Genomic DNA, 13,045 nt, shown 5'->3' on the forward strand with positions numbered 1-13,045 from the left:
ATAAATCTTTCACCTCTTTTGTTAGGTTGATTCCCAAGTATTTTATTTTTTGGGGGGAAGCCCCTACTTCTTTAATTCTTTTTTAGGGGGTGGGGACTGGCAATTGAACCCAGGGGTGCATAACCACTGAGCAACATTCCTAGCCCTTTAATTTTTTTTTTTTTTGAGACAGATTCTCACTAAGTTGCATAGAGCCTCATTGAATTGCTAAGGCTCATCTTGAACTTGTAATCCTCCTGTCTCTGCCTCTCAAGACACAGGCGTGTTCCACTGTGCTTTGCCTTATATCATATTCTTAACTGATTTATGAACAATAATTTTTAACTAATTACTCTTAGAGTTTAAATTAAATTTAGTTAGAATAAATTATTGCAGGAAAAAGTCAATATTGTAAATTAAGAAGTACTTAAATATTTCCCAAGTAAGAGATCAAGATGTCAAATAAAATTATTCACATGACCTAAGTTTTTTTGCACAGTGTACCTAATGGCTAAAAGTAGTGTAAAAAGTAAAATGTGCCAAAGTTCCTGAAATCATGAAATTACCAGATGGAACCATAAGGGAAATACTTTAAGAAATTGGGATATGCAAAGATTATTTGGATAAGATCCCAAAACACAGGCAACAAAAGCAAAACTAGATAAATGGGATTTTATTAACCTAGGAAGCTTCTGCACAGCAAATAGAGTAAAGAAACAACCTAAAGAATGGAGAAAGCATTTTTAAGCTATATATCTGAGAAGGGAATAAGATCTAGAATATGTAAGGAACTCAAACAACAACAAAATTAATCCTTTTAAAAACTGAAGAAATGGAGCTAGGGATTTGGCTCAGTGGTAGAGTGCTATGCCTAGCATGCATGAAGCCCTGGGTTCAATCCCCAGGCCACACACATACACACACACACACACACACACACACACACAGACACAAATAAGAAGCGGAGGCAGGGGGAAGGAGATGATATGAGTTTGCAATTTTTAAAAGATGTTACCAATAAGTATATGAAAAATTTTCAACATTATGTCATCAGGGAAATGCAAATCAAACCATGACTTGTCATCTCACCCTAGTTGGAATGTCTATTATCAAAAATACAAAAGATGACCAATGCTGGCAAGGATGTGGAGAAATGGGAGCTCATTACTATTCATGGGAATGAAACTTTGTAAAACCATTATGGAAAACAAAATAATGGTTCTTCAAGAAACTGAAGGTAGAATACTACATGATCTAGCAATTCCAATACTGTGTATATTTCCAAAGGAAGTTAAATCATTATGTCAAAGAGATACCTACACTAACATGGCTCCTACAGCACTGTTCACAGTATAGTCAGGATATGGAATCAACTTGGGTACGCATGCGCACATTTGTATGTATGTATGCAATAAAATATTGTTTATTCATTAGAAAAATTGAAACCCTGTCCTTTTAACAAGAATAGACCTGGAGAACATTATGCTAAGTGAAATAAACAAGTGAAAATGACACATACCACATGTTATAGCTCATTTGTAAAATGTAAAAAAGTTGAGCACATAGCAATATAGAGTAGAATAAAGGTCAATAGAGGATAGGAAGGATGGGGAGGAGGTGGGATGGAGAAAGGGTAGATAATGGGTACCAAATGCACCTAAGTGAGAAAAAGTAGTTATGATGTTCTTTAGTACAATAGGGCAGCTCAAGTCCACAAAATTAATTATATATTTCAAAATAACTAGAGAAGGGTTTCTCATAGAAATGATAATGTATTTCTCATAGAAAAGATAATTACTCTTATTTGATCATTACACATTGAATCCATCTATTGAATTATAATGCCATGCTCTATAAGTAAGTGAAAATATTATATCTATTTAACATAAAAAAGAGAAGATAAAAAGATGAGGAAGTTCAAATTGCTTATCAGAAAAGTAGGAAACTAACTTTCCTTTCTCTCTGAAGATATATAAGATCGTAATATTGTCTACATTGTAAAATAACAAATATGTCATCAATCAATCAATAAATCACTATTTACTAGCTATCCTGATTAAATTTCTATAAGTTGTTCTTTCTACTGGTATATAGAAATTAATGAGAGATTTTCTTCCAAAGTGCTTGTTGCTATGCCACAATATGCAAAATGTTCATATGAGTCTGTGTGGAAATATAGACAGGAAATGCCTCAGCAGAAGAGGCCAGAATCTTACATTCTCTGATTTTGAAATATTTTGAACCCTAGTAAGAACTTCATTTCATACCATGAGCCAGTCATACATAGGTGCCTGTTCAATACCAAAGTTTTAAAAGCAATATCATACTAATGGTTTCAGCCTCATCAAGCAGAGAGCGTAGACAATGTCACTCCCATTTTATAAAATAAAGCTGAGCAAACTAAAATTGGAGTACCCTTGAACCCATGTGAGAAATAAGTCACATAGGGGTAGAAAATTGTTATATCTCTGCTTACCCATCAAAGGGGCCATAGTTGACATGTCCAAAACAAAGACAGACTGACATGTGAATAGCATAGCACATTCATCTAGTCAAAGTTTTATACGATGCTTGAAGCCTCAGAAAGAAGACCCCAAGGGCTGGGATTGTGGCTCAGCGGTAGAATGCTCGCCTGGCATGGGCGGGACCCAGGTTTGAACCTCAGCACCACATAAAAATAAAGGCATTGTGTTGTGTCCATCTACACGTAAAATAAATAAATAAATAAAATTTTAAAAAAAGAAGGAGACCCAAAGACCCAGAGAAAACTATTTTTATGTTTAGTTTCAATGAGGAATGGACAGTGTATAGAACTGTAATTGGACCAACGATATATCTGATGATAACCAACTGAGGAAGGCAACCCAGCCAAGCCTGAGTGTCCAGATTCTTCTAGGTCTCTCTGTGGAACATTCCCTCTTCCAGGTGTGGGCTAAGAACCTCTGCAATGAGGGCCTCCAAAGGAGAAGCGAGAGTGTGACCTTTTGAAGTATTAAGGCTTGCTTTTGAAAGGAGACATTCTAGTTGTTGGAACTACCTTGGAAAAGCAAATTCTGTTTTGTGACTCTCTTCAAGTAAGAAAAAGGGGTGGGAGGTGGTAGGATGGTCAGATAGTCCTTAGTTCTGAGGCCCTTCAAGTCCCCTCCAATTCAAAGTACTCAGCACACTAAGGCATCATAATCTGGGGTGCTGTGTTTTTAACCCAAAGAGATTTTTAACCAAAATCTCTAAGAGTGGTATCAAGAGAGTGACCTTTGAGATCTGCTTACCTGGAGTATAATTCACTGAACCCATAAATTGGTAGAAGTACTTTAGCATTAACTTTAATGACTTACTTAAAAATAAATGTGCATAGGGGTAGAAAGGTGTTATATCTCTGAACTAAAAATAGTAACAATGTATTATGTGATTACAGCATATGGATGAGTGAACTGATCAACAGTAATATTATAAGGAATGGGAGGAAATAATTGGGAATATTCTTTTACAAGATAACTGCACCATCTATAAAGTGTCATTATATTATTTGAGGGTGGAACTAAGTTTGTTAGATATGTATTCAAAACTCTAGGACAATCATTAAAAAATTTAAAGATATAACTAAAACTTAAAATGGGATTTCTAAAATTCTCAAATAAAACTGAGAGAACAGAAAAAGTTGAAGTTGGGAGGAGGAAAGTAGAAAAATTTAGTGAATAAGAATGTTACAAATACACTGAGTAGTAACCCAACTATGACTAAAGCCTGGTGTTCACTACTGAAGTGTGAATGGTCAAAGTATACCAATTAAAAGACAGACTGCCAGAGTGAATAAAAAAGCAAGACTCATCTATATGTTTACATAAGAAAACTCACTTTAAATATAAGACACAGTTAAATAAAAAAATAAAGGGATGGAAAAAGATATGCCATATTAACACAAATCAAAAAAAGCTGGACAACTGTGTTGATTACGGACAAAGAGACTTCCAAATAAGGATAATTATCATGAATAAAGAGGGCCATTATGTTACAATATAGGTACAATCTCCAAGAAGACAGAACAATCCCAAATATATATGCACTTAACAGCAGAGCATCAGGGCTAGGGTTGTAACTCAGGGGCAGAGCACTTGCCTAGCATGTATGAGCCACTGGGTTCCATTCTTAGCACCACAAAAAATAAAATAAAGGTAATTGTGTCCACCACCAACTAAAAACTAAATATTAAAAAAGAACATAAAACATATAAAGCAAAAGAAAATTGAACTGGAAGGAGATATCAAAAAGTATGCTATTCTAGGTGGAGATTTGGACACCTTTTTTCAGTAATTGATAAAGGACATAATATCAGTAAGTATATAGTTGAGCTGAACTGTATTATTAATCAACTTGATTTAACTGACATTCATACTATACTACATCCAACAGTAATAGGATGTTCATTCTTCTGAAATTCACAAGAGACATTCACCAAGATAAATCTCATGCTGGTCTTTATAAAAATCACTTTGATCAATGTAAACAAATAGAAACCACAAATTTCCCTCAATGGAAATGAAATAAAAATCAATAACAGGATAATTGAAAACTTTCCTAAATATTTAAAGGTTTAAAAACAAGACTTAAAAAGCAATATAAAAAATGATTTCAAATACATGAAAGTATAACTTTACCCACGTTTGTGAGATGCATAGAAAAAAATGACAGGATAATTTCTCATAGATCATCTCTACTAGAAAAGAAGAAGATCAATAAAAGATCTGAGATCAATAAAAGATGCCTATACCTTAAGAAAACAGAGGAAAGGAGCAATTTAGGAATCAAGCAAGCAGAAGGAAATAAATCATAAAAATTAAAGGAAATAATTAAAAAAAGGAATATAAGAGGGAAAATTAACAAACTTCAAAGAGAGTTCTTTTAAAGATCAATAAAATTGATCAACTTCTAGCCTGGCTAACCAAGAAAGAAAGAGAGATAACAACAATTTCCAACATCTGAAATACAATATCAGGGGTCATTACCACTAATCCTTGATCATTTCAGTGATAACAAGGAGTACTATGAACACTGTAAGAGTAAGAGTTTGAAAACTTAGACCAATGGGCAAATTCCTTGGAAGACATAAGCTAGCAAAATTCACTTAAGAAATGAATGTTCTGAATTGATCTGTATCTTAAAGAAATTGAATCATTAATTTTCTACCTTCCATAAAAGCTCATACAGGGCCATTTTCATGTGGTAACAATGCAGGAAAAAAACAACTCTCTATGTTCATGTACAATGATGCTGACTAATCAGGAAATCTTAAAAGATACTTTTTTCTTTGCTGCCTCTGTACCTTTGACCCACTTCCACATTTTAACCTGATTTTTTTCATTTGAGAACGTATCCTCTAGTTTTTTTTTTATCACCTCCCCTTTCCATTCAGCTCTATAACTTGATAAAATTGAAATAACTTTATTTTTCAAGAAACATACCTTTCTGATGGTTTCCATAGGTTTATCTCTGACAAGGACTTTTGACTAAAGCAATTTGAAGTTACTATGGTTCTAACTTATGTCTAAATGTATAAAAACCTATGTGAAGCATTGCAACTTGAAATATTAATTAATTTCTGAGCAGAAGGAAGAGGGTATTCCTTTGGTGTTTGTATCACAGCCAGGAAAAAAAATAAAAAATAAAAAACAGCACAGCAGGGGGACAACTAATTAAAGGTTGAAAGGAATGCATAATATATCTGAAAAACATAGATTCCCTTTATTAATTAGGAAACTCCATTCTAGGTAATATGAATTATAAATTTTATTTCATTAAAAGAGCTTGAAAACACTGCAGGATATGCCAAATATATGTCAAACATGCTTAGGGAAAAAGCAACATTGACAAACAGATTTCTATGATCAATTTGTGATTTGAACATTTTAAATTGAGATTAATTTTTAGGCAGGACCAAGGTTTTGAAACCATCTTTACTTAATCCTGATAGTCAAACCTGATCTCGTGGAAATATTAGTTGAGTTCATCTACCATTGAAGGTTAGGACTAAAATTGGCTCTCAAAGTCAGATGGTTTCTCAGCTAATGAAAATAACACCAGTAAAAGAGCTCTTACTGGGTTTGTGAAATAGCTATTGTTATGGAATAAGTAAAATATTTTTTACTATTCAAAAATACCTTGGGATTGTATTTTCCCTAAATTGCATCAGTTTATGACTAATCTGGAAGAATTGACCAGTTGAACCATGGAGAAAGAGAAAGTTATTGAAGTCTTTTTTGTGATGTGGTTTACCATTCAGATAGTAAAAATTAGAAGCAAATAGATTTGATTACCATCTTTAGTCTGGAAATAGAAAATTAATATTTTTAAAGAGACAATAACATTAAATGGCCTAGAGTTTGGGATTTGAAATTTAAATAGCTTTCCTTTTTCATTGCTTCTCTGTATGTGTTTATATCTGATGGAGGGAAGGGGCTCCATGTTTTCCTTCCATTGTGGGTCTTTCTACCTTTCCATAGCTGGCTCTCACATGCTTGCTTTGTTTGATGACCTTGACCTCTATTTGTGTGCACTTCCAGAGTTAGATATTACTTGTTATCTCAGTCTAGATGATAAACAGCAGGATTTACTTTTACACTTTTCTATTTAAGTCTTTAAATTATTTGGTTTCTATTCCTTTCTTTTTTTCTTTATTTATTATTTATTTCATTTTAAGTGGACACATAACTACTTATTTATTTATTTATTTATTTATATGTGGTGCTGAGGATCAAACCCAATGCCTCACACATTCTAGGCAAGCACTCTATCACTGAGCTACAACTCCAGGCCCGTTTTTTTTTTTCTTTTTTTCCCTTTCATTTTTTGAAAAGCTATAAAATGTAGTCATAGTGAACCCATGTTAAAGTGAAATTATACTCAAGCAGTTCAGGTACAGTTTATGAAAAAAACAAATTGATGTGTTCATAAAAAAAAAACTGATGTAATGATACCATGATAAAGGGGGCCTCCCAACCAAATGATTTCATAAGTAGTTTTTTTCTAATATATGGGTGGAAACAGTAATTAGGTTTGAATTTAGTAACTGCCACTCAACAGATATGAAAATACATGCAACAAACATGATACTTTGGAAGGCATTTCTTTGAAATATTGCACTAACAAGAACATCATTAGACACCCTGGTAAAGTTATAAGCCAAGTAGTGACTATATATCAAAAGCAAATCCATTCATTTTTTCATGTTGAATTCTAAAGAAATGAAAGAGTTTTAAGTGTTCTATAGCAAAGAATTACCACACTCAACCACTAAGCCACATTCCCAGCCCTATTTTGTATTTTATTTAGAGACAGGGTCTCACTGAGTTGCTTAGCACCTTGCTTTTGCTGAGGCTGACTTTAAACTCACGATCCTCCTGCCTCACCCTCCTGAGCCACTGGAATTACAGATGTGTGCCACCAGATCCAGCCAAACACATCTTCTCACTAGGCATCTTTCATTCATTGCCTGGCATACTTTCAGTAGGATAACTCTACTAATCTTTTTCCCAGTACATGAAGTCAATATCTTCTTCAAAACTATTTTCATGATTTACTACAATAAAATAAAATTTTTGAAAAAGCATCTTCTGGAAGTCTATAGAAACTCATTTTATTGGCTCCAGGGATTCTGGACCCTTCTTTACCATCACCACCTTAGCACAGGTAATGTGTTTCACAACTTTGAGTTTGGGTTCAGGTTTCTCTATGTCCTCTTTTGGGTGAGTACTTCTTCAGGAAGACAGTGATTCTTCTATCGTACTGCAAGTCAGTATCTTGTCAAGAATATGGAATGAGGACAGAACAGCTCCTTGACCTAGTTAAGCTTAAGAATGCTTTTGTTGCCTTTAAATTTCCCTGAACAAAATTATAAGAGCTCCACTAACTTTTTTTCATGAGATAAAGTAAAATTAATGCTTGAGCCTTAAGAAATTTTAAATATTCAAGTCTGTTCAAGGCTGTTGATTTTATAATTAATGACTTATCCCAAACCCACACATTTTGAGTGACAATTTTTCAGGAGAATTTGAGAAATATCTCTGTAACAAAGTGAAAGCTTTTTAAGAACTGTCCTACAAATAAATTTAAAGAGCTAAATTTTGTTTACTTATGTTACAATAAAACAAATTTTTTCTATTTTAATGATTATACATTGTTATTCTTTCATGGAGAGCCTCTGATTTTTACATAACTTTAATTATGTTGGTATGATACTGCAGAATTCACAGGGAATTCTACTTTGAATAATTTGTTACTAAAAGCTTTGGATGAATGTATTGTGTATATACAGAACATGCTTAAGTATCAGGGCATTAGACCTTGCTTTCCACAGGGTATTTCATTCTGATCAATTGAATACAAATTCTGTAAATTTCAATCAATGCTGCTCTTTCCAAACACAATTTTGAGAATCTTGCCTATAATTAATTAGAATTTTCTTCATGAGATTGGTAACAAACTCCTAAATAGCTAGCTTTTAATGAATGACTGCACTTTTATAAATTCTAAAGAATTATGTAATGATGATTATAGATCACTACCCCCCAAAAAATGAGTAAGTAGGAAGAAAGGATTTAATGCTCGGCTTTTATTATAATTTTGGCATGTTTTAATATGTTCTTTTACATGAAAAACAATTAAATTCTATTTTATGATTTTTAAGTACTAAGGATAAGAAAATTTAAGTGATAGACATTAGTAAAATTGTTAGTGAATTCTTAAAGCCTTACTTTATGTTCTTTAAAATATAGAATGCTATGATGTATGTATTATATATCCCAGCTCCTAAATCTTATTTGTGTTTTGATAAGATTTTCCTGCCGGTTCAGTCAACGTCAGTGTCTACTGTGACGGCATCATTAAGGCCACAGCAGAGATTAAATACTATGCACCAGAAAAGGCAATGGAAGACACACACAGAGCAGCAGATCCAGGAGAGGGTTTGTGCAAGGTAAGTGAGCCTTTCCATGAAGTTAATCGTAAGCTAAGCTAATGCAGGATAAGAAGATTCCTGCTTTGGTACAAAATTTGAATGTTGATTAAATAAGAATTAATTGCTGATCAACACGAAGGGAAGATGTGAACCTCCAAGTATAGAGATTCAGGAAATTACTTTGCCTACAGTTCAAGTCATTCCGGATAATGGCAATGGGAGAGAGTTGATGTCCATTACCACATGGCTATTGTGATAGGTTCTGTTGCAGAGCAGATAAGAAAGAAAGGGGGATCAGAGAGAACTCTCAGGAAACGAATTTCATCTTTATTCAGATCTGGACAACACAGATAAATCAGATCATCTATCTGAAGGAGGTGAAGGACTCAGACAAACCAAAATACCACCAGAAAGGGAGCATGTTGTGTTAACCTAGAAATTGTTTTCATATGGTCATTTCCAAGCTCAGTATATTTTTCCTAATTTCATTTACTACTGTATCTAAGAGTGAAAATTTTTGTTTTATGTGATTAGTGTTTATTAGGAATTCTAGAAAGTCTAAAATTTCCTAGGAGAGATGCAAAGAAGTTATCTCCAAGCTCAGGTTTGTTTCTCTCATGTAACAAAGTATTATTCTCCAATGATAATTTTGTGATAATTTTGTGAAGCATTCCTAATTTCCTTTAAGGGCCCCTGTTAGGGACTTTTTTTTTTCTGCAAATGCCTGGCCCTCGTGGATGTTACAATGTAACAATCACATCTTGAGGAATCTGAAACCATTAGCTTAACTTCTGCATTTTATTTTTTTGTTACTTGACCTACTTTTACTAGGAAGCTGGCTTAATGTAAAACTTTTATCCTTGGTGTGATTATTGCATCAGATTTTCAGAGTGAAAAAGTCATTTCTCTTTTCTAGCTAGTTGATAATTAGAATTTTAATTTTGCTTAATTGCTTTGCTGGAAGGGAGGCATAAGAGAATCAAAGTGAAGAAACAGGCAATTGGGTTGAACAACGTGATGTTCATGATCACAAATTTACCATAAAATACCCTATAAGATTTGTAACAAAGCTGTTCATGACAGTGAGGTTGACAGGTTGTCATGAAGCTTTGTATGTTTAAGCTAGTTTGGAATGGGAGGCTTTGTTATATCTTTCCTGTGACACATTTTTTTTCCTATTAGAGTTCTCCTTTATGAACAACATATTTTAGAACAATGGAAAATGTAAAAATGTCTTGGAAAAGGACAGGGAGTGAAATACCATTTGTCAAACTGGAGAGTCTTGAGGACATTTGACAAAACGTCTATATTGTAATTGCAAAGCAAGTACAAAAGTAATAGCTTGAAATACCGATTTTTTTTCATTTTCTTGTGACAAATCTACCTTGTCTTCTACTTAAAAATTCTATTCATAACAAAAAGATTAATAAAGGTAATATACTATGTTATCAGTATTCAGTCAGTGTGGAAGTAAAGTAATCCCAGAATACATTTTTTGTGTTGGTTTTTTTTTTTTTTTTTTGGTTGGGGCAAGTTTTGTATGTAGTGAAAATTAAATGTAATTTATGACTCCTGAACAATTTTACAGAATGCAATAACATGCAAGTCATGATGTCTTCTACAGCTTGAAGCGAACATGAACTTTTTTTTTTTTTTGCACATTTTATAAATGACTAGAAAATTTCCTGTTTTATTTTTACCCTCACTGTCAGAAATGAGAGGTAGAAAAGATTATGGCTACATATTAGGATTTCTCCTCTCCAGCAAGCATGGGGGACATAGTTATATGTATTATATGCCATACATGAATATGACATATAATGTATATAACTGAACACAGGGCTGGAGGCTTTGCCACTGTCATCAGGGGGACCTTAAGGAGATGTACTAGCCTTCATGTGTTTCTCTTTGTTGGCTCTTGGTTTTTTCCTTTTATCATTTGGCTTTGCTCTCACAGAGGTTATATTTAAAGAATGTGTAAGAAGCTGTGCTTTTCTTTTTTAGTATAGAACATTACAGTAATTGTTTCTTTCCTGTGCTACCCTGTCATTAAGTTGGGAAAATTGGATATTTTGTACATGATCTACTGAACGTCTCCTTTCAAAATACAACATACATGATACTTTTATTTACTATACTTATTGTATATTGGTAAGAACATATACTAGCAAATTTGAGATTTTTCAACACTTACCTATTTAGGTGAAATAGTATATTTTCAAAACTACCCTGAGTTTTTCAGTAAATTTTAATGGTGAATGTAATTTCAGTAATTTTCAAATTAGTAACAAGGGCCTTTTTGTAATCATTTGAAAGCCACTGGGCTTATGATAACATTTAATATTGTGTGAATTTGAGGAGAGAATTAATAATGATAAATCTGTGGAGTTTATTCTTTAGTATTTCTAGAGTTTAGAAGGAGAGACTTAACTATTATCATTTAAAAGCTATTGGACATATAGTAAAATGAATGACCAGTCTGTGAATTGGACAAAAGAAATGATAATGAGAAATCTGTTTTTATTTTATTTTTAATGATGTCCATCAGGTTTTAGAACAATTTACCTAAGCCAGCTTAATTTTCTTACTTCTTCTTAAATCTTTTTTTTTAATAATTACTAAATCCTATCACCAAGCCTATAAAGGTGACATTTCCAGATCATCACTTAACATAGAGAATATAAGAGATACAAATGAAAAAAAAATCCGAAATCCCAATTTGGGATGATAATTAGAATTGAAGACTGGTGTTAGAAGTAACTAACACCAGTAACTAATAGGGACTCCTATTTAACTGAGATAATTAAAGCCTTTGGGATTTTCATCCTGTTTACAAAATTGTCTTGCGGCAACAATAAAGTTAACTTTATATAGGAACAACTAGATACAATATAAAAACAAAATTAGGTCAGAATGCTGAAAGAACACTGAAATTATTAATCAAAATATTAGGATCTCATTCATTCAAAGTTTTTAAAATATAACACATAATTCTTTTTAGTTATATTTCTTTGGAGTCAAGCAATACCTTTGTGTGGTATCTGTTTGTCACAGTGCATGTTTTCCTTCATACATATTTAAGTACTATTTCCATCTTCATTTTTTAGTAAGTCGTGTGTATCATTCAGTCTTTGATTTGCTGCCTCCAAGGACTTCATGCCATGTGAACTCAAATGGGGTTGGAACTTAGAGAACTCCACACAGTGAGAAGTTTCCCAGTGTGTTTCTTTCTATTAACAGTTCCCTTAAAGATTATTTTCTTCAATTAGTTGAGGCTCAGGTGTTACCACTTATCTCCCTTAAAAATTGGTTTAGGAGCTCCTTCTCACTGAGGGACACTGGGAACAACTGGTCCTTTCCGTCATTTCCTTTTAGACCTCAGTCTTCCTCAAACGTTGACAGAAATCTCCCGCCTCTTTTCATCAGGTCCTATTTGGTAAGAGGCAGAGTTGCCTCTAAGCTTCCCTATCACACCAGTGCTATCTAAAACTTTCCTCCCTGCAGGCTTTCCTGCCTCTCAGGATAGGAAGGTTTTGCCTCGGGGTCCCTTGTCTTCTCCATTATCAACTCCTTCCAAAGCATCCCTCTTTTTCTTCTCTGATTCCTATATTCATTTATGTTTCTTCTGCATTCTTCTATTATTTTCCCTCCTGGAGAACACATCATTCCCTCCCCCCTCCCCCCGCCCCCTTTAAGGCCTGGACATGGTGTTTTTCATCTTTGCGTGATCACGGTCCTTCCCACAGGGAGTTCCTGGTATATGAGGCACAACTAATAGTCACTGCTTCAAAGAGTGAAGGAAACTCAAGGGGTGGTTTTTCTCTAGTGCTATTTGACTAAATAACTGAAAAACTGTAGGATAGGTATATAAAAACAACAGAGGAATGGAACTGCCCTCCTAAAACCTATTGTCACCGATTTATAAAATTGAATAAATGAATCTGATGCCTGTAAAAGCGATGAACTCAGCGTGCATTGTACTAGAAATCTGTGGACCTTGCGCTGTATGTGTTTCCACATGGGCTGCCTCAGTTGTATTAATATACTGCATTATTGACTTTTAGTCTACCTTTTTTGAAAGACTGCATATTATCTTTACTTTTGCTTTATGGGATG

General features: G+C 33.7%; 1 protein-coding gene across 1 annotated transcript in view; it reads left to right on the plus strand.

The window, feature by feature from the left end:
- Nucleotides 1–13,045, plus strand: part of Bank1 (B cell scaffold protein with ankyrin repeats 1) — a 231,081-nt gene that overhangs the window by 43,633 nt on the left and 174,403 nt on the right. Inside the window, exon 5 of the mRNA XM_077803113.1 lies at nucleotides 8,808–8,947. Within this exon, the coding sequence (XP_077659239.1) occupies nucleotides 8,808–8,947 (140 nt within the window). The remainder of the gene's footprint in view (nucleotides 1–8,807; nucleotides 8,948–13,045) is intronic.

This window comes from Urocitellus parryii, chromosome 10 (assembly GCF_045843805.1).
Source record: "Urocitellus parryii isolate mUroPar1 chromosome 10, mUroPar1.hap1, whole genome shotgun sequence".
Taxonomy (NCBI): Eukaryota; Metazoa; Chordata; class Mammalia; order Rodentia; family Sciuridae; genus Urocitellus; species Urocitellus parryii.